The sequence below is a fragment of the Rhinolophus sinicus genome, chromosome X (assembly GCF_036562045.2).
Source record: "Rhinolophus sinicus isolate RSC01 chromosome X, ASM3656204v1, whole genome shotgun sequence".
In the NCBI taxonomy this organism is placed as follows: domain Eukaryota; kingdom Metazoa; phylum Chordata; class Mammalia; order Chiroptera; family Rhinolophidae; genus Rhinolophus; species Rhinolophus sinicus.
The window spans coordinates 42,984,366-43,005,808 of record NC_133768.1 but is presented as its reverse complement, the minus strand read 5'-3'; the positions used below and the strand labels follow the sequence as shown (position 1 = coordinate 43,005,808).

The window sequence follows — 21,443 nt, the reverse complement described above, 5'->3', positions numbered from 1 at the left end:
ACTTAATCTGTATCCTGCTCTGTTTTATTTACAGTAAATCATTTAATTGTCTCCGTTACAAATGGGCTTGGGTCCTATTATTACCTGTATATGTAGATGATGAGCCTTAAATAAAGAGCAGTCACACAACTTATGCAAGCTAATGAATGGCAAAGCTAGGATTTGAATCCAGGAAGTCTGACTTCCCGACCCACACGCCTAACCACTGCTCTATGCTGAATGAATAGAGAGAATAGATGGCTGGGTAGGGTGGCTGAGTGAGGGATGCATGGCATCAGAATTGAGGGGTGAACTTTATGATATACTGGGGTTAGGGATAAAGATGAGGGGATTGTGGGTCTAGGGATGGCAGGTAAGGTTATCTCCTAGTGACATTAAGCTTAGAGTAGCATTTGAGCTGTTCTGAGAATTCTGAGGGCTTAGGTACAAGAGGGGTTAGGGTACAAGAGGATGGCTCAACCGTTGCCTCTTCTCCATTCCAGTTGACCGTGCAACAGAAGGTGTTCCACATTGCCAATGAGCTCCTGCAAACTGAGAAGGCCTATGTTTCCAGGCTCCATCTCCTGGATCAGGTGAATGGCCCTTCAGGGGTCCCGGGATCCTAGGACTTGGTAGGTGGTTGCCAACAAGAAAGTGATAGGGCCTGAGCTCAACCCTACCACTGGGGCTAGAATCTAGAGGTGGTAAGGCTCCTCTCTGATCTTGACCTACATCCTGTCTCTGAAGCCAACTCTGATTATAACCCCAAACTTGATCTTTGTACCAACCCTTATGTCTAACCCTGGGTGGGTACACCAGCCCTGACTGCAACCCCAACCCAGATCCTGAATTTACCCCTGGCTTTAAACTAGACCTTCAACCTCATTCTAACCCTAACCCCAAATCCACTAGAATCCCTAAGGGTAGGGATTTTTGTCTGCTTTCTTCACTGCCTGGCACATAGTTGGCACTCAAAAATATTTGCTAAATGAATGGATCTAATTCCAACATTCTCTCTGAGCCTGAATGTAATTCTGACCTGGACCCTGATCCTGACTTCTCATTGTTCCAGTGCCTACTTCCTGGTCCTAACCTTGACAACCTGAAATCCAACCCCACATATAAGCGTAACTCCATTCCCTCTCTCCCCAGTCTCAAGACTATGCTAATCCCAAAGGTCCACAGAGCTGCCCACAAACACTGCCCTTGCCTGCAAGCTGCCCCTTCCCCAGCCAAGCCCCAGGCCCAGCTGAGCTATGCACACTTTCCCTGCCCCACAGGTGTTCTGTGCCCGGCTGCTGGAAGAAGCTCGGAACCGCAGTTCTTTCCCGGCCGACGTTGTCCACGGCATCTTCTCTAACATCTGCTCCATCTATTGCTTCCACCAGCAGTTCCTGCTGCCTGAGCTAGAGAAGCGCATGGAGGAATGGTGAGTGGCTCCAGAACTAGACTGCCCGCCATCCTGTGCACTTGCCTGCTGAGCCCAGGCCAGATGTGTGCAGGAGAGTTTATCCTGCTTGCCCTCTCCTTTTACCGTGTTTCCCCCAAAATAAGACCTAGCCAGACCATCAGTTCTAATGTGTCTTTTGGAGCAAAAATTAATAGACCCGGTATTGTATTGTATTATATTGTATTGTATTGTATTATACTATATTATACTATGTTAAAGACCCAGTCTTATAGTAAAATAAGACCGGGTCTTATATTAATTTTTGCTCCAAAAGATGCATTAGAGCTCATGGTCCGGCTAGGTCTTATTTTGAGGGAAACACGGTACCTACCGCCTGTTGCAAAAAGAATCAGGCCCCAGTTCTGCCTTCTAGGCCCTCCCAGTCTAATACAAAACACAGACCAGGACTCAGAAAATCACAACAGAATAGCAAAGCCCTTAAAAGTATGAGGGTGAGAGCCAAATTGGCTAGGTTCAAATTCCAGCTCTGCCACTTGTAGCTTTGTGACATTAAGCAAGTTTCTTAAATTATTGTGCTTCAGTTTCCTCTCTCTGAATGAGGGTAATAATAATAGCCTATGTTGTAGGGTTGCTTTAAGGATTAAATGAGTCAATACATGTAGAGAGGTTAGATCAGTACCCGGTATATAATAAGTGCTCAATGAATGTGAGCTGTTATTTTTTTATGAGTGCTGTTACAAAGCTGAGAGTGGGAGGCTATGGGAAGCCAGACAAATGGACAAAACCTAGCCTAGGGTTTAGAGAAGGATTCAGGGAGGAGGTGATACCTGAGCTAAGGCCTGAGGTAGAAGGGCAGGGTTGACAGGCAGTCTCCTGGCCTCCAGGCTCTCGTCTTCCAATCCATCCTTTACTGTCTACACCACCTGCCATAATGGTCTTTGAACAATAATTAGACCATGTCACTTCCTGCTTAAAATCATCCCCACACTCCCCATACCCACAGGATAAAGTCTGTCCCCCTCACCAGACTGTGACCAGAGAAAGCTGGCATGAAGCCACTTCCTACATCTCCCCAATTGACTGTGACCCCTGAGGGCTGGACCAGGCCTGGTCCTGTGTGTTCCCCAGCTGATTGAGACTACTGAGGAGTGTGAACAGGCCTCCCCTACCAGACAGTGACCCTCTCCGGGCTCAACTAAGTGTGAGTCATTTGTGTCCCCAGAATCACCCAGCACAAAATTGGGCGCAGAATTAATAATCAGTGTATGAAGTGGCCCTTGCACTGAGGTCAGGGCAGGTATTTCAGGACATGTTATTCCTGGTGCTTGCGCAGGGCAGAGTTGGGCAGGTGACAGCCCAGGCCGTGGTCTCAGATCACACTGAGGCTCTTGGCCTAATCAACCTATAAATATAAGCAGAATTTCCAAAGGAGCAGACTAGGTGAGAAGTAGAAGCATAGGGCTGGAGACCTATGGGGTGGGGGAACTTGGGGGACTAGGATCAACAGGACCATGTCAGCCCCTGCTTCCACCCCAGGGACCGCTACCCACGCATCGGAGACATCCTCCAAAAGCTGGCACCCTTCCTCAAGATGTACGGCGAGTATGTGAAGAACTTTGACCGGGCCGTGGAGCTGGTCAACACCTGGACAGAGCGGTCCACCCAGTTTAAAGTGATCATCCATGAGGTGCAGGTAAGCAGCAAAGCTCGATGAGGCAGATTGGGGAGGAGAGGTCTACGGAGACCCAGTGTGGGGTCTGTGTCCTGACCTGAGCCCTCTGCCTCTGCCGGTCACAGAAGGAGGAAGCCTGTGGCAACCTGACATTGCAACACCACATGCTGGAGCCCGTGCAGCGCATCCCCCGCTATGAGCTGCTTCTCAAGGACTATCTCTTAAAGCTGCCCCATGGCTCCCCGGACAGCAAGGACGCCCAAAGTGAGTATACACACCTGTGCCCTGTCCCCCCGCCCCCCGCCAAGGCGTAACTCAGCCTTCCATTGCCACATAATTGAGATCCCAGAATAGGATCTCCGAACTAAAAGACCAATGTTGAGGCTCTGGAGTGAGACCCCAGGATGAAGCTCCAGGTTGAGATCTCCGCCTGAGGACCCAGACAGAACATTCAGGAGTCCCCAAGTCTGAAGTTCCCAACTGGAATGCCACAGTTTGAAGGGCATGCCCAGAATGATCCCCTAAAGGAAACCATCTGTTTCCTAGACCAAGACCCCAAAGCTGACCCCTAGATCTGTGTTCAAATGAAGTTGTCGTAAGTCCAAAGTGACACTGAGCTTGAACCCCCAGGGACTGAGCCCCTTAGGCCAAGCCCTCTTTACTGAATCTCCACAGATGAGCTCCCCAGAAGGAGATTTGTCTCATTGAGCCCCTGATATTCCATCCTCCACATTTAGAGCTCCACTCTGTGTCTGCCAGCCACTACCCAGAATGAACCTCCCAAAAGAACCTCCAAGTCTGATCAGAGCCCCACAGAAACACCTCTCCAGAACTGAGCACCCCAGACTGAACCCCATATTCTCTGCCTCCCAAATTTAGTTCTCTAGGCTGAGATACTGCCTCCCCAGACTGAGTCCTCACACACTGAACCACTAGAAAGTGTTTCATTCTGATTCCTCCAGTATGAGACCCACCTCACAGGGTCACATCCTAAAAAGTGCTCCCCAGAGTTTCCCCACCTTTCCCCCAGACTGTTACTTCCATTCATTCCTTCATTAACGTAACATTTACTGAGCACCTCAGTTTTCTGTGCATTGTCCTAGGCACAGGGGATATGGAGATGAAGAAGACAGACAAGGTCCTTGATCTCAGGGAGCATATATTCTAGTCCGGAAGACAGACAATAAACAAAAGCACAGCAGGTCCTCAAATAGCACCATTTCCTTCAACATTATTTCTTTAGAACATTGAGGGAATGCCATAGGAACTTAACTCTTTTTTATATCAGTTAGCCTGTGGTAGAATTGGTTTCACTATGCGTTGTTTCTCTGCAGTTCCAAGAACCAATCAGCAATGTTAAGTGAGGACTTACTGTAATAAATATACAGGAGACGATTAGATAGGTGTTACGTGTAATTCAGAAAACAAGAGGGTGATGTGACAGTGGCTGGGGGGCCTTCTCTAGATTGGGTGGCTTATCTGAATAGAAAATATTTGAATCAAACCTGAATAACAAGAAGGGAGCCAAGTGCAGATTGGGGAGGAGCATGTTCCAGGCAGAGGCAACAGCAGGTGCAGCGTTCCTAAGGAGGAGGTTCAGCGAAGGGGGTGGCAGCTCACTTATCTTGGGACCAACGCTAGGGCCAGTATGACTTGAGTGTGACATGTGAGGGCAGAATGGTAAAAATAGTGTTGGGGAGAGGAGCAAGACTTTGAAGGCAGAGATAAGTAGATGGATTTTATTCTGAGTGTGGTGGGTAGCCATGGGAAGGTTTTGATCGGGATTACTTGGGGAGCAAGAGAGAGAGCCGAGATACCAGCTAGAAGCCTTTTGCAATAATTTAAATGAGAAAAGTTGGCTTGGATGAGGATGGTAGTAGTGAAAGTAGTGAGAAATGGTTAGATTCAGGATACATGTATTATACAGTTGACCCTCGAACAACACAGAGGTTAGAGGCGCCAACACCCCACCCCCAGGTCAGTCAAAAATCTGCGTATAACTTGACTTCCCAAAACTTAACTACTAAGCCTAAAGAAAGAAAATACATTTATAGTATTTATTGAGTAAAATCTATGTCTAAGTGGACTTGCACAGTTCAAACCCGTGTTGTTCAAGGGTCAACTGTATTTGGAAGTAGCATGGAAAGAACTAGGGTGGAATGGGTGTAGGGCTTGGGAGAAAGAGTCGAGAACAACTTGGCAGAGTTTTGGCTGGTGGTGATAGTTCCTGAGATGAGCTTAGGAGTTTGATTTTGGACTTGTTCGAAGTGAGGCAGTTAGATGAGTCTAGAATCCCACGGAGAGAGATCTGGATGTCACTGGCACATAGACAGTATGCAAAGCTGGACATAAGGCTGGATATGAACACTAAGGGAGTGAGTGTAAATGGAGAGGAAAATAGGGCCAAGGACAAAGCTGAGGGGGGTGGAATCAGCAAAGGAGACTTAGAAGGAGCAGCCCTAAAGGTAGCAGGAAAACCAGGAAAGTGTGGGGTCCTGGAAGCCACAGTTGTATCCACTTCCCAAACTGAACCCCCTCTACCCCAATTGATGGGGTACTTTGCTACTACCAAGCCTGGACCTCTAGAAAGAGCTAGAACCCTAGAAAGTTTGATAGCTGAGCTCTACAGACAGACATCTGCAGAGTAAGTACCATATTCCTCTCCCCGAATGAGTGCCGCCCCCTCCCGCCCCCCCCACTGAGGTGCTAAGATGAGCTATATAATACAACCTAAAACTCTAGAAAAACCCTTCCACACTGATTCCCAAGGACTGCCAGCTCTAACCTGAGCCCTTAGGCTGAACCCAGTCTGAGATCCTAGTCATAGATTCCCCCACACTGGTTTTCTCAAACTAAGATCCCCAGACTGGGCCTCCACAATGGTCTCCCCACCTTGAGCTCTGAGAGTGGGTTACCAGTCACAGCCCTCAGCCTGAGGTCCTGGAGTGAGATTCCCCCAAAAGAGCCTCACAATCTGGTCTCCTTGGCCACCATGCTATAGATGGGTATCATCTGAGCACCCTAGATTAGTCCCTCCATTTACTGTCCCTCAGACAGAGACTTCTGGCCTGAGCCCAAAAGACTGACTCTCCAGATCCATCACCCAGACTGTGTTATGATTCTACTATTGTGGCATTGAGACAGTTTCTAAGTGATGTTGCTATGGACATCTTTGAGGCTGGTGCTTTCTGGGATGGGGAGGGTGTGGTCAGGCCAGGAGGAGGTATTCAGGGAGCAAAGACGCCCCCAAGAGCTTCTTCTCTGCTAGGCCCCCATGTAACTTGGCACTCTGCCCGCAGAGTCTCTGGAGCTGATAGCCACAGCAGCAGAGCACTCCAACGCTGCCATCCGAAAAATGGTGAGTAGCCCTTCTAATCCTGCCCTTCTTTGGCCACAGACCTGTGGTGTCTCTGTTCTGGGCTTGTGACTTGTGGCCATCTGAGGGAGCTTGGCACCCCAACCCCGCCTTTTGCTCACTGTCTCCTGCCAGGAGCGAATGCACAAGCTGCTGAAAGTATATGAGCTGCTAGGGGGTGAGGAAGACATTGTCAGCCCCACTAAAGAACTCATAAAAGAAGGCCACATCCTTAAGCTGTCAGCGAAGAATGGGACCACTCAAGACCGATACCTCATATTAGTAAGTGCCAGGTGTGGGGTTGCGGATGGGCCATGTCCCCACACGTTGACCTGGTACTCACGCAAGACTACACCTCCTGCTAGTAGTTCTTTCCTCCATTAACTCATTGTACTTTCACTACCTACACTAGGAATTTTTTTAACCTCTACTTTACCAATGGTGTAACTAAGACTGAGAGAAGTGACTTGCCCAAGGCTGCCCAACGAGGGAGCGACTCCCATGCCTAGGCTCTTTCCTTGTGACCTGTGTGCCCAGCCTGGGCTGTTTTCTCTATCTATTACCTTGAGTCCCCAGTAATAAAGCTCCAGGAGTCCTATAAGGGTAGGGAGCTGGGCCACAACCCTCCTGGGTCCTCTGCACACACATCCCAAACCTTTTCCTTCCTAGTTCAATGACCGCCTCCTTTACTGCGTGCCCAGGCTGCGGCTCCTTGGCCAGAAGTTTAGCGTGCGGGCACGCATTGATGTAGATGGAATGGAGGTAAGCACCAGGAAGTGGGAAATAGGGAGCTGGAGTGGGGCCTTGGTGCTGGGAGGTTGGAACAAAGGTGTTCTGACTTTGACCCCAAGTCTGTATACACATGTGTACAGAGGATGAGGGCCCTGTGGAACTCAGGAAGCCTCACAAAGCCTTTCTCCATTCAGCTCAAGGAAAGCTCCAACCTCAATCTGCCTCGGACCTTCCTGGTGTCAGGAAAGCAGCGTTCCCTGGAGCTCCAGGCCAGGTACTTGCCCTCGCCCATAACTTCTCTGATATGCTGAGGCATTCTAGGCCTAGTGCCAAGCGATAGGCTACCTCCCTAGGGAGAGACTGTTCCAGAGAAAGGGTGGACACCTTTCCCCAAAGAAGCAGGCTTGCTTTTCTGGTGGGCTTCGTTAGAGAGAGAAGAATGAGATATTGATCCAAACATGAATAACAACAACACAAATAATTTATTGTAGATTCAGAGATTTAAGAGAAATACCAAATGCAGTGCTTGAGCCATGATGCAAGGCTGGTTTGAGAAAAACAGCCCTAAAAGGTATTTGCAAGACAACAGGGAAAATCTAAATGTGAATTGAGCATTAGCTGTTGGGGAATTACTTCTAACTTCCTTAAGTATGGTCATGGTATAGTGGTTATATAAGAGACTCGCCTTGTTTTTTGATGATGCATGCTGAGGATTTACTATCATGATATCTGTAATTTATTTTTAATTGGTTTATCAACTAAAAATATATATACACGTATAAAGTATGTGTATTAATATATACATATATGAAGTAAATATGGCAAAATATTTTAAGATTTGGCATTTATATAGTGGGTATATAGTTAATGTTCTGGTGCTATACTGTCTGCTTTTCCGTGTGCTTGAAATTTTTCATGAGAAAAAAATTTTAAATAGCAAATTTAAAAATGATGCCCAGCCATTTAAGAAAGGGGCTTCTTTTATTTCCATCTTCTATTTGGATGATTATAATAATAATAGCTCACATATAATGAAGACTTGCTCTTATGCCACACACTGTTTTAAGTTAATTTTAATTTAAATCATTTAAGTGTAAATTGACTAGTTCAATCCTTAAAACAATACTTGAAGTAGCTACTGTTACCATCACCCCCATTTTACAGATGAGGAAACTGAGGCATAGAAGAGTTATGCATCTTGCCCAAGATCCTACAGCTAGAAAGGAGCAGAGCTGGGATTGGAGCTCATGCTGCCTTCTGAGGGCCCAGGTGATAGGATATCAAGGTCACACAGTCAGGGCCAGAGAATGGGTGCACATGGCTAGATGATCTGCTTCTGAAAGGCTGCAAGGAAGTGAGAAATGAGAGTCAAAACCCTCATTGCTGGGACTGCGTGAAGACGGGAATGGTGAATGTGGGCTAGAGGGTGTTGAAAGCTCTGGGAAACAGAGCATCCTGGAGATCTGTGGCCTCCCGGGAAAACGAGAACAAAGCCGACTGGCACATGGGGGGGGAGGGCAGGTGTGGGGCCTAGTCATACGTCAGAAGAGCCTGAGTGACAAGCCATGTGACTGGGACACGTCCTCTGCTGGGAGGATGGAGGGAGGGGGCTGCAGAGGGATGCTGAGCCCAGAAGGGTAAGCTGAGCAGTCTAGGGTTTCCTCCTAGTGGCAGAAGGAAGGCATTAAGGGTTTGCTTTGCAATTGCTTTTACTGCTCTTTAAAATGTATTTTAATGAAAAATTTCAAATATTGAGAAAAGTAGAAATGCAACAAACACCCATGTGCCCACCATTTAGACAACTGGTTCTTCTCAACCTTGGTGACACATAGGAATCAGCTGGGGAGCTTTTAAAACGTGTCTGGGACCCACCCCCAGAGACTGTGATTTAATTTGTGGAATATAACCTGAACACGGGAGTTTTAAAAGCTCCCCAGGTGATTTTAATGTGTACAAAAAGGTTTAGAACCACTGATTTAGAAAAATGGCTATTGACATTTTGCCATTTATATCTTTTGCTGAACCAATTTAAATTCTAGACATGATACTTCACTCCTATATACTTCAGCATGCATTGCCAAAAACACTATTGTGGCTCTTAAAAATCAAAAGCAGTCTTTTTTACTTCAAAGAAATTCGAAATTAGAAAATATAAAAATTAATTTTAAAAAAGAATACAATCAGAATAAAGAAAAATTCCCAAGAACTGTACCACCTAGAGAGAACCAGTACTGATGTGTTGGCAGAACCCTTCAGGCCTTTCCTCTATTTGCCTGTGTGCACGCGCACACACACAATTTTCTTTCCGTATTATGAAAAATTTCTAAAATGGAAGTTTAAAGAATTGTACAGTGAGCACCCATAAGCCCACCATATATACTCTACAAATATTAATATGGTAGTATATTCACTTTATCATAAATCTATCCTTTTATCCATCCACCAATCCATCTGATGTTTTAAAGGCTTTTCAAAGTCAGGTGTAGACATTGTTATACCTTACTCCTGAAGAATTTGGTGTGCATATTATTAACTGAAGTTCAATATTTCTTTAAGGTCCCCTCCTTTTCTTGAGGCAAAATTTTCAGACAATGAAATGCGCAGGTCTTAAGTGTACCATGGATGAGGTTTGACAAATGTAAACTTGTATTTTTGAACAAAAATGAAATGCTATGGTGTATGTTATATATGTTGTTTTCACTTAACATATTATAAACAGGTTTGTACCTCATTTATGTTCGCTGGCAGTAATGATGTACCATTATTTCTTTTTTGTACCCGATCCCCTGTTGTCGGACATGTAGGCTGCTTCCAATGATTCACTACAATAAATAGCATTGCAATGGACATTCTTATAGCTAAACATTGACTTACGTCCTTAATTTTTCATGAAGCGGTTCTAAGGATGTAGTCAGACTATATACTAGAAAAATACTTTTGATATCTGGAGTGTGGATGTGGAAGGGGATTAGAAGAGGCCAGGAGGGAATCAGCTAAGAGACTGGCTCCTATCCCTAGTGAGCACTTGATGGAGCTGCAACCAGGGCAGAGGCCTTGGAAACTGCAGGGCACACAGGAGAGTAGGGGAAGGAAAGGGAAAATTCACACCAGTATCTAGTACACCGGGAATTGTGCTGGGCACTTCACGTGTCACCTTAGTTACTGCTCAGAACCCAGGCTGATGATAATCTCCATTTTACAAGAAAAATAAACTGCCTTCCTTTATCAAACTTAACATTCCAGCAACAGGGAACTGTTTGTGGTTTCTTGTATGTTCCATACTCTTACCATGTTTCCCCGAAAATAAGACCTCGCCAGACAATCAGCTCTAATGCGTCCTTTGGAGCAAAAATTAATATAAGATCCGGTCTTATATTATAGTGAAATAAGACCAGGTCTTATATTAATTTTTGCTCCAAAAGACGCATTAGAGCTGATTGTCCGGCTAGGTCTTATTTTCGGGGAAACACGGAGCACACATCTCACCCATATCCCTCTACCTGAAGCCTAGCATCTCTGTGCGGAAACCCTTCCTTAGCAGCCCCACCTAAACTCCAGGCTGGGGCAAGAGTCCTCTTCTGGGCTCCTCAGCCCTATTTTCACTCTGTCACAGCACTGATCCCCCTGTGTTGTCCCTGTCTGCACCCTCCCCAACCCCGGTCATAAGCTCGAGGGTGAGGTCCTCTCTGAGGTCCAAGTTCCTAGCACATGGTCTGGAAGGTATTAGTAACTATTGAATAAATAGACTCAGACAGGTTAAATGACTTGCCTAAGGTCACATGAGTAACAATTAAGGAACAGATGGCCAAACCCAGGTCTATCCAACTCCAAATCACCTGCTCTTTACCACTCCAGTTGCTCTTGGTTGGCCTGCCTAACAACATCTTTCTTTTTTGCCCCCAAGGACTGAGGAGGAGAAGAAAGACTGGGTCCAGGTAACATCCAAGAAGGCTTTGTAGTAGGGGCTGGAGGAGTATTAACAGTTCTCCTAGGGGTTGGTGGATGCTCACTCTCTAAAACTCACTTCTGACCAGAATGGGCCTGGACAACAAACTTTACCATCCTCATTTTACAGATAAACCAACTGAGGTCCAGATGTTAAGCAGAAACTCACAAATTCTTCCTTTAGAGCTGGATCCTCTGAGTGTGTAACCCCAGTGAGTGAAGCCCTGTAAAACCTTAAGCCCAGATAGTAGCTAGGAAGGCCTTCTGAAGTTTTTCAGCCACTGATCCCCCTCTCCCATTTCACAAATATAAGAACTGACACCTGGATTTGGGAAGAGACTTGCTTGAGTTTAGACACCTCGCAAGGGGCAGATCTACGCCTAGAATCAACTTTTCTGACTCCAGGCTAGGTCATAGGAAGGTGAGGTGAGGGTGGAAATGGGTGGGTTGTGAGGTGATCTGACCCCTCATTTCTTGCACTGCCTCCTCAGGCCATCAACTCCACCCTCCTGAAGCATGAACAGACCCTGGAGACCTTCAAACTGTTGAACTCAACAAACAGGGAAGATGAAGACACACCCCCTCACTCTCCAGTAAGAGTCCCCACCCCCTTTCTTTATACTGGGACCCCTTCCAAGCCTCCAAGTCCCCACCTTACCTTGAGATGCTCCTCTCCCCTTCCCAGAGAATAAAGACCACAAAGGCATTGCATGGTTTCAGAAGCACAGTCTTCTGTTGGGAGGGCCGCAATCACTAGGGAAATGGAGGCCCAGAAAGTAGAAGTGACTTGCCTTCAGTAGCAGTGAGGTAGGGACAGAGCCAGGATTCAGAGGCAGGTCTTCTGAACATGTCTGCTGCCTCCCAATGATGATCCAAGCTTTGGGGAAGGGGAAAGGGAAGGGCTGGCTGGACTGGGCTGGGGAGTAGCTGTCTCTTACCTGGGACCTGGCCCTCTCTCCAGAACGTGGATCTTGGGAAACGGGCACCTACACCCATCCGAGAAAAGGAAGTTACCATGTGCATGCGCTGCCAGGAGCCCTTCAATTCCATCACCAAGCGCAGGCACCACTGCAAGGCCTGCGGGCATGTGAGTGTTGGGAGGCAGGGGCAGAGCTAGGGAGGGGACAGGCTGGTGGCCTGAAGGCCTGCTTCTGAGAGGGCACCCTCCAAATGAGGAGAGGCTGAGTCTGCTGTGGGAATTGGTACACTGAAGGGGATGGCCTGCTGGAATCAGGCTTCTCTTGCCCACCTGCCACTCCAGGTGGTTTGTGGGAAGTGCTCTGAATTCCGGGCCCGCCTCATCTATGACAACAACCGCTCCAACCGTGTGTGCACTGACTGCTACGTGGCCTTGCACGGGGTTCCTGGGAGCAGCCCGGCCTGCAGCCAGCATACACCCCAGCGCCGGAGGTCCATCCTGGAGGTAAGAGCCAGGCCCACAACCACTAACCCTCCTACACCGACCACATGAGCTCCAGCCACCCACCCAGTGTGACTGAGGCCTGGGCATCTGTGAAACCATAGGGTGCCGTGTTCATCCATTGAACAAGTGACCCAGGCTTGGAGTGAGTAAAATGAATGCAAGAGTGAATGAAAGCCAATAATTTTTATTTAAGTGCTTCAGACATTTAATCCTCATAGTAACTAATCTATCCATGCTATTACCATCCCTATTTTACAAATGAAGAAACTGAAGCCCAAGGAGTTTATTTGCCCAAGTTACACAGCCCGTGAGTGGCAGAGCTTGCATGTTTTTTAATTAACATATTCTTTACTTACAAAGAATATGTACACTGAAGAAAATTAGACAATATAAACAAAAGTAATAAAAACACCCTATTTCTTCTACCCACTAGATTACCACTAATACTTATGCTTCCTAGGCACGTGCACATTTTGGTTTTGCTTTTTAACCAAATCAAGGTATTTATCTTGTTTAACACTTAAAGAACACTTACTCTGTACCAGGCACTATTATAAGTGCTTTGCATCTATTAATTAATTTAATCCTTACAACAGTTCTATATACTCTCCTTCCAAGTCAACACATTTTCATCCAGAGCTGGGATTCTGAGCCAGACTGCCTTACCCATCCCTCTACCCCGTTAACCATAATGCTAGGTGGCCTCTCGTTGAGTGTAGGGAATGGATGTGATGTATTAGGATGGTGCAAAAGTAACTGTGGTTTAAAAGGTTAAAGATAATTGCAAAAACCGCAATTACTTTTGCACCAACCTAGTAAGATGAAAAAAGGTGAGGTGGAAATGCGTAAGTGACTTGAGGAATAAATGGACTGGTGGAAGAATGCCTGGCATCTAGGTGTCCCTGCTGAGAGCTGTATGTAACCCCTCTCACCAACTCTCAGAGGCAGCAGCCATGGCCTGACTGACTCGCTGGCAGGCAGTGGACATATCAGTCCTGCCACCTGAGCTTCAGCATCCTCATCTGACATATGGGCATAGCAGTAACTGCACTGAGGGGGTAGGTACTAAAGCCGAGGCGCCAGACTAGGCCTTCTGTCAACACTCATGCTCCCCATGTCTCTGACCACAGAAACAGGCGTCGGTGGCTGCGGAGAACAGCATCATCTGCAGCTTCCTGCACTACATGGAGAAGGGTGGGAAAGGCTGGCACAAAGCGTGGTTTGTGGTCCCCGAGAATGAACCCTTGGTGCTGTACATCTATGGAGCCCCTCAGGTGTGCATCCTACTCTTTTGGGTCCTTGCAACCACCTGGTAAAACCAGGCTTCCCCCGTCCCGTCCTTGACCTCTCCTTGGCCATGGGGGATAGATAGGGTAAGCCTAAATGGAAGTCAGAACCCCCACCTTTGTGAGACAAAGACTGGCTTGAGACAAGGATTGTGGGCCATCATATGCAGGGAAAGATGGGGCGAGTTGGAGGAGGGGGCTAGCTTTCTGGAGGTAGCCGGAGTGAAGATGGGGCACTGCTAGGTCCAATTTGGAGTGGGGAAGAACATGCAGATGGGGGCAACAGCCTGGACAAAGGCCTGAAGACATTTGGTATATGCATGCTAAAGAGTAGCCCAGCTGGTTTGGGGGTACAGGAGGAAACAGGTATTAGAAGACACCCCGCGTCCAACCCCAGTTCAGACATTTTCCTGTCACTGTTAGTGGAGCCACGGAAGGTTTTTCAGCAGGGAGAGGGAAAGAGGGGTTTAGCAGATACAAAACCAGCAAGAAGCACAGCCCCAAGGTAACCCCAGCTATCCCTATTCCCCAGGATGTGAAAGCCCAACGCAGCCTGCCCCTCATTGGCTTTGAGGTGGGGCCTCCTGAAGCAGGGGAGCGGCCTGACAGACGCCACGTGTTCAAGATCACCCAAAGCCACCTGAGCTGGTACTTCAGCCCTGAGACAGAGGAGCTGCAGCAGCGCTGGATGGCCGTGCTTGGCCGGGCAGGCCGTGGGGACACGTTCTGCCCAGGGCCCACACTGTCTGAGGACAGGGAGGTGGAGGCGGCACCGGTGGCAGCTTCAGGAGCCACTGCTGGAGCCTCTGAAGCCCCCCAGACCCGAGACAAGACCTAGAGGGTTTGGGGGGAACTGGGGCCCCCTGCCCCACACTAGCTGCCCATGTCCAATTGGGGGCCCCAACCCCCTCCCTCCCAGCTCAGTCAATACTTGAATTCCCATCATGGGCACTTTCAATCCAGAATGCTGGGTCTTGGGTTTTTTTAATTCATCTTTTCACAAAATGTGGGCTTTTAAAAGAAATATTCCTACAGTGATGTTAATTTTTTTTAATCCCTGTCCCCAGGGAGGGTGGGAGCTGTTAACTAGACCTGCCTGAATTAGGCCATTTCCCCACCCCACCCCCGATCCCCTCAATACCCTACAGAGCCTGCCTCCACCCAATTCCCCCCAAAGCACCAGAGGCAGGAGACTTGGTTTCAAGTGCCAGCTCTGTCACTGACCCCATGGCCCTGGCCCACCCCTGCCCTCTCAACCAGTGTCTTCACATGTATGATGCTACATGGGGTGGTGCCGACTCCTGCCTTTCCATGGCTTACAGCTTCTACCCAGTCCCAAGGCTACCCAATATTTTATCGTCCAGACCCATGGCAGGGCCACCGGGCAGGACAGGGGAAGGGGGGGAGGGGAGGAAAACAATGGATACTCTGTTTTGTTTTGTTTTTAAAGAAAATACAGTTTATTTCAGGCTTACAGAAACTTTCAGAGCACTGCTGTGCTCCATTCGCCCATCTGTTTGTCCAAAGTACCAGGCTGCAAGGGTGGGCCCAGAAACTGCTCCCTCGCTGAGCTCTGAAGCTCAGTTCCCAGAAGGCTGATCCAAGGCTACTTACAGGTCAAGCCACAGATTAAACAATAAGGTATTGAGATCTTAAACCTCATCCCTGGACTGGGATGGGATGAAGAGTTTGGAATGAGGTTGGAGGAGACAGAAAACAAAGCCCAGGTCCCCCAAGCTTACCACCCTGCCAAGGTCTTAGACTTCCAGAAGTAACCCAGGGCTGGAGATGGGACTGCAAATCGGAAGCGTTCCTGGAAGGCTCCAATTTCTGGGCAGAGGTGCAGAGCTACTGTGTGTGTGTACAGGTGGGGGACAGGAGGAGTGGGAGAGGTACAACAGCTATTTTCATTCGTATCGTTAAATACTCTCTCTCCCAGTTGCCTGTTCATCATCTCACCATTCCTGACCCAGCACAAGTATTGCTTTCACTGGTCTTCTCCCTTCACAAATCCACATGCCCGGCACCAACCAGCATGTAGGTCTATCCTCAAGCCATGCTCACACCCACTCATCCTTCCCTCTTCACGCTGACTGCACCCAAGAAGCACTGTGCTGGGAAACCAAGCCTCATCGCTCAGATTATAATCTAAGGCCCAAGGGGATGTGGTGAACCAGGTCCCACCACCCCAAGACTAAGGACCCTAAGGCTCTTCTTCCCCTGGAGGGAGCTGGACGGGAACAGGGAGAGGGTGGAGATGGGATAACCAGTCCAGAGGTCCACAACCCTCCAAAACAAATCTCAAAACAACTAACAAACAAGGGCCCAAACCATATCCAGCCCCACTCATTTCTTTCTCCGAACAATGGTCCAGCCATCCTCCACTATATCCTCTTCCTTAATAGTCTGGGAGTCTGGACCAGAGGGTTCAGGCTGGGGGCAGACTCCATCAGTAGCCGCCCCATCATTTGTAGCTGTGACCTGGAGGAGAAATACAAGAGAGCTAAATGCAACACCTAGCTGTAGCCCGTGGAGACCCAGGCTCTCCTCCCAGCTTTACAAGGACTGGCTGTGTGACCTTAGGAAAGTGCCCTGCCCTCTCTGGATAATACAACCACCACCCCACCACCCCCATCTCTTCCCTGTAAAGCTAGCTGTATCTCCCTGCCCAAGGGGCAGCCCTTCACCTCCATCTCCTCCACGCTGTCTGCATCATCCTTATCTGCCTCGCTGGATGTCGTAAGTGCGGTGGCTCTAACCTTGCACTTTCTTTGGGTGATGTGGGAGGCCATCTCCTTCAGAGCGACCCCATCACCCCTCTGGAAGTGCTGGAACATGGTCTGCAGCTGTTGGCTCACCTATCAAGAAAACATTCAACCAGCTTGGACTTTCTAGAGAACCTACAATACAACCAGCCCATGTTTGCAGCAAATGTGGAGAGGGGCTTGGAATTTTCCAGAGAACGGGGCTCTTTCCTCCCCCAAGGAGTTCACTAATGAAGGAACAACATATGAAAGGTTCAGGTAAGGGCCTAAAGCTTGCCTCCTAGCAAGGGAGGCACTAGAACTGGGTTTGAAAGCTAGATGTAAAAGGGAAAGCAATCCCAGCAGGGGGAGTGATGTTAACCAGAGCAGAGGTGGAAATGTACCTGCCTGACCTGCCCTTAGGATGATGGTGAGGAACAGACCTAAGAATGATGTATACAGAGAAATAAAAAAGAAGAGGCAGGGTTTGGAAAGGCCTAGGAAGACTAGATTTTTTCCATTAGGCAATAGGGAGTCATAAAAGGTTCTTGTGCAAGACTTAAGAAAAGAATGGTTAGAGCCAAGAGTCTTGGCCTAAAATAGACACTTGGGGAGAAGAAAGACTACAGGCAGGAGATGGCAGTTGTGTCCACGACATGCTCACCTGAGGCAGACTCCCGTCCTCCACAACTGTGTCAAACTCGTTCGTCATGAGCTCACCAAGGAAGTCCTCCACCTCATCTAGCTCCAAGTCAGCTGAGTACGAAAGGATAGGACCCTTTGGTCAAAGACAAGCCAATTTCATCACTCCTGCCTACTACTCTTCAATACCTACTTGCTGGGTCCACATCTGGTTGGTGGGTAAAGGTCCAAACAGTGAGCCTTTTATTCGCTGCAGTGCTCTGCATTCCAGGTTTTAACATCATTTTTTTTTAAATGGAGAGACCCTTCACAACTGTTTCTCCACTGATACAGGAGGCCACAGACTAACGGGATAGGTAAGAAGAAATGGATATAAGTACTTGCAATGATGAAACCATCATAGCCTTGACATCAACACCCTATTGTGTGACTTCGGCTAAGCCCTCCTCTCTGGGCTTCAGTTACTTTATTGGGTCATGCTCTTCTTCTGAATTAGAGAATTAACTCAATCTTCCACAAAGTTCCTCACTCTCTCTTCCCTCTGGAAGAGCTCATTCACCCCCTTGGCTTTCCCTACCATTCTAACCTAATATCCCCCAAATCTGTCTCCAACCCAGACTATGTTCCACTTGTTTTACAGGTGCCTCAGACCCTCCATATCCAAAGCCAGACTCACCTTACCCTCCAAACCTACTTCCCATCCCAGGATTCCTCTGTTCCATGCAAGGAACTTAATCCACCCAGTGACTCAAACCAGAAACCTGCCTCCTTTTCCCTCCCCCTCTAGAGCCAAACTATCTCCAAGGCCCTAATCCACCCCTTCTTTTCCATGACTATCACCAGTGCCCTAGTTCAGGCCTCATCATTTTCTAGAAACAGCCTTAGTCATTCCCTCTCCGGGCCATGCTCCATACTGAGTACTTTCTGAACTTCCTAACTAGCAAATCCTACCATTTTACTCACCTTAGGACCTCCCCATGGAGTTTTCTCACCTACTGCAGTGTTTCATATTCTGCTTTTGGGAAATAACTGTCCTGTTGGGTTTTAAAGAAAATCTATCCATAGAAAGCTAATGGGAAACAAAGGTAAACAGGCTTCTTTTTCAGTGGTTTCTATCCTTATCCAAGCCTTTACTATGTTAAGGGTTATTGTGACTCTTAAGTAGTAGCTAAAGAAAAGAGATTTTCTTACATAATATGACTAGAGAAGCATTTCTTCACTGAACATCTAACAAAACTAGTCTTCCATAGCATGCATTTTGACAAACACTGGCCTAAAGGACAAAATCAAAGGCATGTAAGGCCTTACATACCTTACCCTTTTCCAGGAGCCTCTTCACCCCCTAGCGTCATTCTCTACCACTCCTGCCCTCCACATACCCATAAGCACACACACACATCCTTACTCCAATACTGAGCGCCCTACCACTTAACAAGTGTAACACAATCTCTTCATACCACAGAATTTGAGCGTCGCTCTCCCTACCTCCCACACCTAGTTAACTCTCATGCCTTAAGACTCAGCCCAATCACCACCTCCCCTAACAATCTCCAAAAGAGGCCTCCTCAGTGTCAAGTTACCCATACAACCTGAGCTCCTCTTTATTAGAACACCTATCACTCTGTTTGTAAATGCCTTATCTGGATCCCTCACTAGATTGTAAATTGCCCGAGAGAAAGGTCTCTGCCTAATGTCATCTACAAAACTTAAAAAAAAAAAAAATGAGTGAAGAATTTTGTAAAAATACTAGCAAGAGGCCGTCTGCTAGGCCACTTATTTTTATGTGACTCTCAAGACACATCAAAAGTAGATCTTTGCTGTTCAAATGGCCAAATGTGGTTATTAAGCACTTAAAATGTGGCTAGGCCAAACTGAGGTGTGCTAAAACTGTGAAATACCCACAAGGATTTGAAAATAGTCTTATACTGAAAATAGAGTTTCAGTATAAAACTGAAATATTTTGGGTATATTGAAGTGAATAACATTTTATCTGTTTTTTACTTTATGAAAGTGGCTGCTGAAAAATTCTAAGGTACATGATGTGACTCGCACTATATTTCTATTGGACGGAGCTGGGGTGGATACTTTTATACCCATTTTAAAGAAATTAGGAAACTGAGTCTCAAGGAGGTAAAATGACTTGTCCAGTGTAATTCCATGAGTCAATGGCACAGCCTGTAAGGCATGTGAATTCAGGATTCTGACTCCAAAACTCGTACTCACTCCACCTCACCCTTAGTCAGGAACCAACCCTCAACTGCGCAACAGGAAGTGCGGGCTCTCCACCACGGGCCTCCAGCCCCTCCCCGCCCCCCAACACACAGGTCGCAGCGCCTCACATTCACTCACCGTTGCGGAAGAAGTACTCTTCCACGGCACCCCCCAGCCACTCGGCCTTCTCCTGGCTGTGCACGCCCCCGAAGCTGTTCTCCACAGCGATCTGTGAACAGGCCCAAGCCCACCACGTCAGCCCAGGAGCCGGACTGGGGCGGCGCAGGCATTCGCCAGTTACGCCGCCCCGCCGAACCGCAGGCAACTCAGCCGACTAACTCCTATTGTGCCCCAGGCCCTAACCTTTACCCCACCCCGGTCCCACAGACCTGCAATGCCGGCCAGGCCTCCAGTGCCGCGCGGACGCCAGCGCCGAAGAGCGCTCTCGAATCTTCCCCAGCGCCCGCCATTTTCTGGCTGCAGGTCACGTGATGCCCAAACTGTGCAATCCTTCCGTTGACCGGCCCAGGCAGAATGAGCCGAAAGCGGACCCTGAGAACGCAGATTCGCATTTCCGCTGACCTGCAAACAAGACTAGAGCAATAGAAAATTCTGTCAGAGCAATGCCTGGCACTCCACAGTTATTACTTGCATACAATAATTAAATGAAAGGAAGCCAGAAGTGGAGGACGCGTGGGGCCATGGGACTATGAGTAATGGGTGCCGGTATTGCACAGGAAAGATGTGGGAAACTTAATGATATAAATTCCAGTTCCTGGGACAGGAATCAACCCCTGGGAGCGTAGCCTAAAAATCTGCATTTGATGGTTGCCAGAGGGGAGGTGGGGTTGGGGAGCTGGGTGAAAAAGGTGAAGGGATTAAGGAGTACAAATTGGTGATTGCATAATAGTCACAGTGATGTGAAGTACAACATAGATAATATAGTCATTAATGTTGCAATAACTATGGAGAGTGCCAGGTGGGTACTAGACTAATCAGGGGATCACTGCATAAATTTTATAAATGTCTAACCACCACGCTGTATACCTAAAACTAATATAAAATAGTATTGAATGTCAACCAACTGAAAAAATAATTTTTAAAAATTAAAAAAACAAAATAAAGGATCCTAACATCTGTAGAACACTGCATCCAACAACAGCAGAATACACATTTTTCCCGAAGTGCGCAAGGAACATTCTCCAGGACAGACCATATGCTAAGTCACAAAGCCAGCCTCAACAAATTTAAAAGGATTGAAATCATACAAAGTATGTTTTCCTGCTACAATAGAGTGAAGTAAGAAATCAATAACAAAAACAAATTTGTGAAAATCACAAATATGTGGAAATTTATGCACTTCCAAATAACAAATAGGTCAAAGAAAAGAAAATCACAAAGGAAATTAGAAAACATCTTGAAATGAATGAAAACGAAAGCACAGCACACCAAAATTTATGAGCTGCCACTAAAGTAATGTTTAAAGGGAATTTTATAGCTATGGGTGCCCTTATTAGAAAGAAAGAAAGATCTCAAGTTAATAACCTAACTTTCTACCTTAGGAAACCAGAAAAAGAAGAACAAAGTAATCCCAAAGCAAGCAGAAGGAAGGAAATAATAGGTTGGAGAGGAAATAAATGAAATAGAAAATAGAAAAACAATATACAAAAATCAGTGAAACCAACAGTTGGTTATTTGAAAAGATTAATAAAATTGACAAACTTTTAGCTATACATTGACTATATTAAAAAAAGAGAGAGAGAGAAGGCCGGCCCGGTGACTCAGGCGGTTAGAGCTCCAGATGCCTAACTCTGAAGGCTGCCGGTTCGATTCCCACATGGGCCAGTGGGCTCTCAACCACAAGGTTGCCAGTTTGATTCCTTGAGTCCCGCAAGGAATGGTGGGCAGCGCCCCCTGCAAGTAACATTGAACACGGCACCTTGAGCTGAGCTGACGCTGAGCTCCCGGATGGCTCAGTCAGTTGGAGCGCATCCTCTCAACCACAAGGTTGCCAGTTCGATTCCTCAACTCCCGCAAGGGATG

The 21,443-nt window shown here is 47.3% G+C and overlaps 2 protein-coding genes across 9 annotated transcripts in view; one reads left to right on the top strand and one right to left on the bottom strand.

Annotated features, from left to right (window-relative positions):
• The window catches only part of FGD1 (FYVE, RhoGEF and PH domain containing 1), a 55,463-nt gene extending 40,621 nt beyond the window's left edge, over positions 1 to 14,842 (top strand). For all 6 annotated transcript variants that reach the window (XM_074323811.1, XM_074323810.1, XM_074323813.1 and 3 more), the window contains 14 exons: positions 483 to 572; positions 1,260 to 1,408; positions 2,927 to 3,083; positions 3,188 to 3,326; positions 6,362 to 6,420; positions 6,553 to 6,699; positions 7,087 to 7,179; positions 7,344 to 7,423; positions 11,054 to 11,084; positions 11,586 to 11,687; positions 12,056 to 12,181; positions 12,356 to 12,517; positions 13,648 to 13,791; positions 14,336 to 14,842. In XM_074323811.1, the coding sequence (XP_074179912.1) occupies positions 483 to 572; positions 1,260 to 1,408; positions 2,927 to 3,083; positions 3,188 to 3,326; positions 6,362 to 6,420; positions 6,553 to 6,699; positions 7,087 to 7,179; positions 7,344 to 7,423; positions 11,054 to 11,084; positions 11,586 to 11,687; positions 12,056 to 12,181; positions 12,356 to 12,517; positions 13,648 to 13,791; positions 14,336 to 14,641 (1,785 nt within the window). In that variant the 3' untranslated portion in view covers positions 14,642 to 14,842. The remainder of the gene's footprint in view (positions 1 to 482; positions 573 to 1,259; positions 1,409 to 2,926; positions 3,084 to 3,187; positions 3,327 to 6,361; positions 6,421 to 6,552; positions 6,700 to 7,086; positions 7,180 to 7,343; positions 7,424 to 11,053; positions 11,085 to 11,585; positions 11,688 to 12,055; positions 12,182 to 12,355; positions 12,518 to 13,647; positions 13,792 to 14,335) is intronic.
• Positions 14,843 to 15,234: 392 nt separating this feature from the next.
• TSR2 (TSR2 ribosome maturation factor) lies at positions 15,235 to 19,945 on the bottom strand. 3 transcript variants are annotated; one of them, XM_074323816.1, is made up of 6 exons: positions 19,790 to 19,879; positions 19,539 to 19,629; positions 17,383 to 17,533; positions 17,212 to 17,303; positions 16,491 to 16,661; positions 15,235 to 16,284 (listed from the first exon to the last, which is right to left on the bottom strand). In XM_074323816.1, exons 3-6 carry the CDS (start codon positions 17,471 to 17,473, stop codon positions 16,150 to 16,152), a joined length of 489 nt encoding a protein of 162 aa, XP_074179917.1. In that variant the 5' UTR covers positions 17,474 to 17,533; positions 19,539 to 19,629; positions 19,790 to 19,879; the 3' UTR covers positions 15,235 to 16,149. The 3 variants fall into 3 exon arrangements, with proteins under 3 accessions (XP_074179917.1, XP_019566395.1, XP_074179915.1); XM_019710836.2 differs by lacking the exon at positions 17,383 to 17,533 and having other exon boundaries at positions 19,790 to 19,945; XM_074323814.1 differs by lacking the exon at positions 17,383 to 17,533 and having other exon boundaries at positions 16,563 to 16,661; positions 19,790 to 19,945.
• Positions 19,946 to 21,443: the final 1,498 nt, after the last annotated feature.

Excerpts from the sequence above, each read along its gene's own strand:
- TSR2 (XM_019710836.2), bottom strand. The coding sequence starts at position 19,870 with ATGGCGGGCGCTGGGGAAGATTCGAGAGCGCTCTTCGGCGCTGGCGTC. Across the intron at positions 19,630-19,789 it reads AGGCCTGGCCGGCATTGCAG|ATCGCTGTGGAGAACAGCTT; the intron begins GTCTGTGGGACC and ends GCCTGTTCACAG. Across the intron at positions 16,662-17,211 it reads AGGACGGGAGTCTGCCTCAG|GTGAGCCAACAGCTGCAGAC; the intron begins GTGAGCATGTCG and ends TTTTCTTGATAG.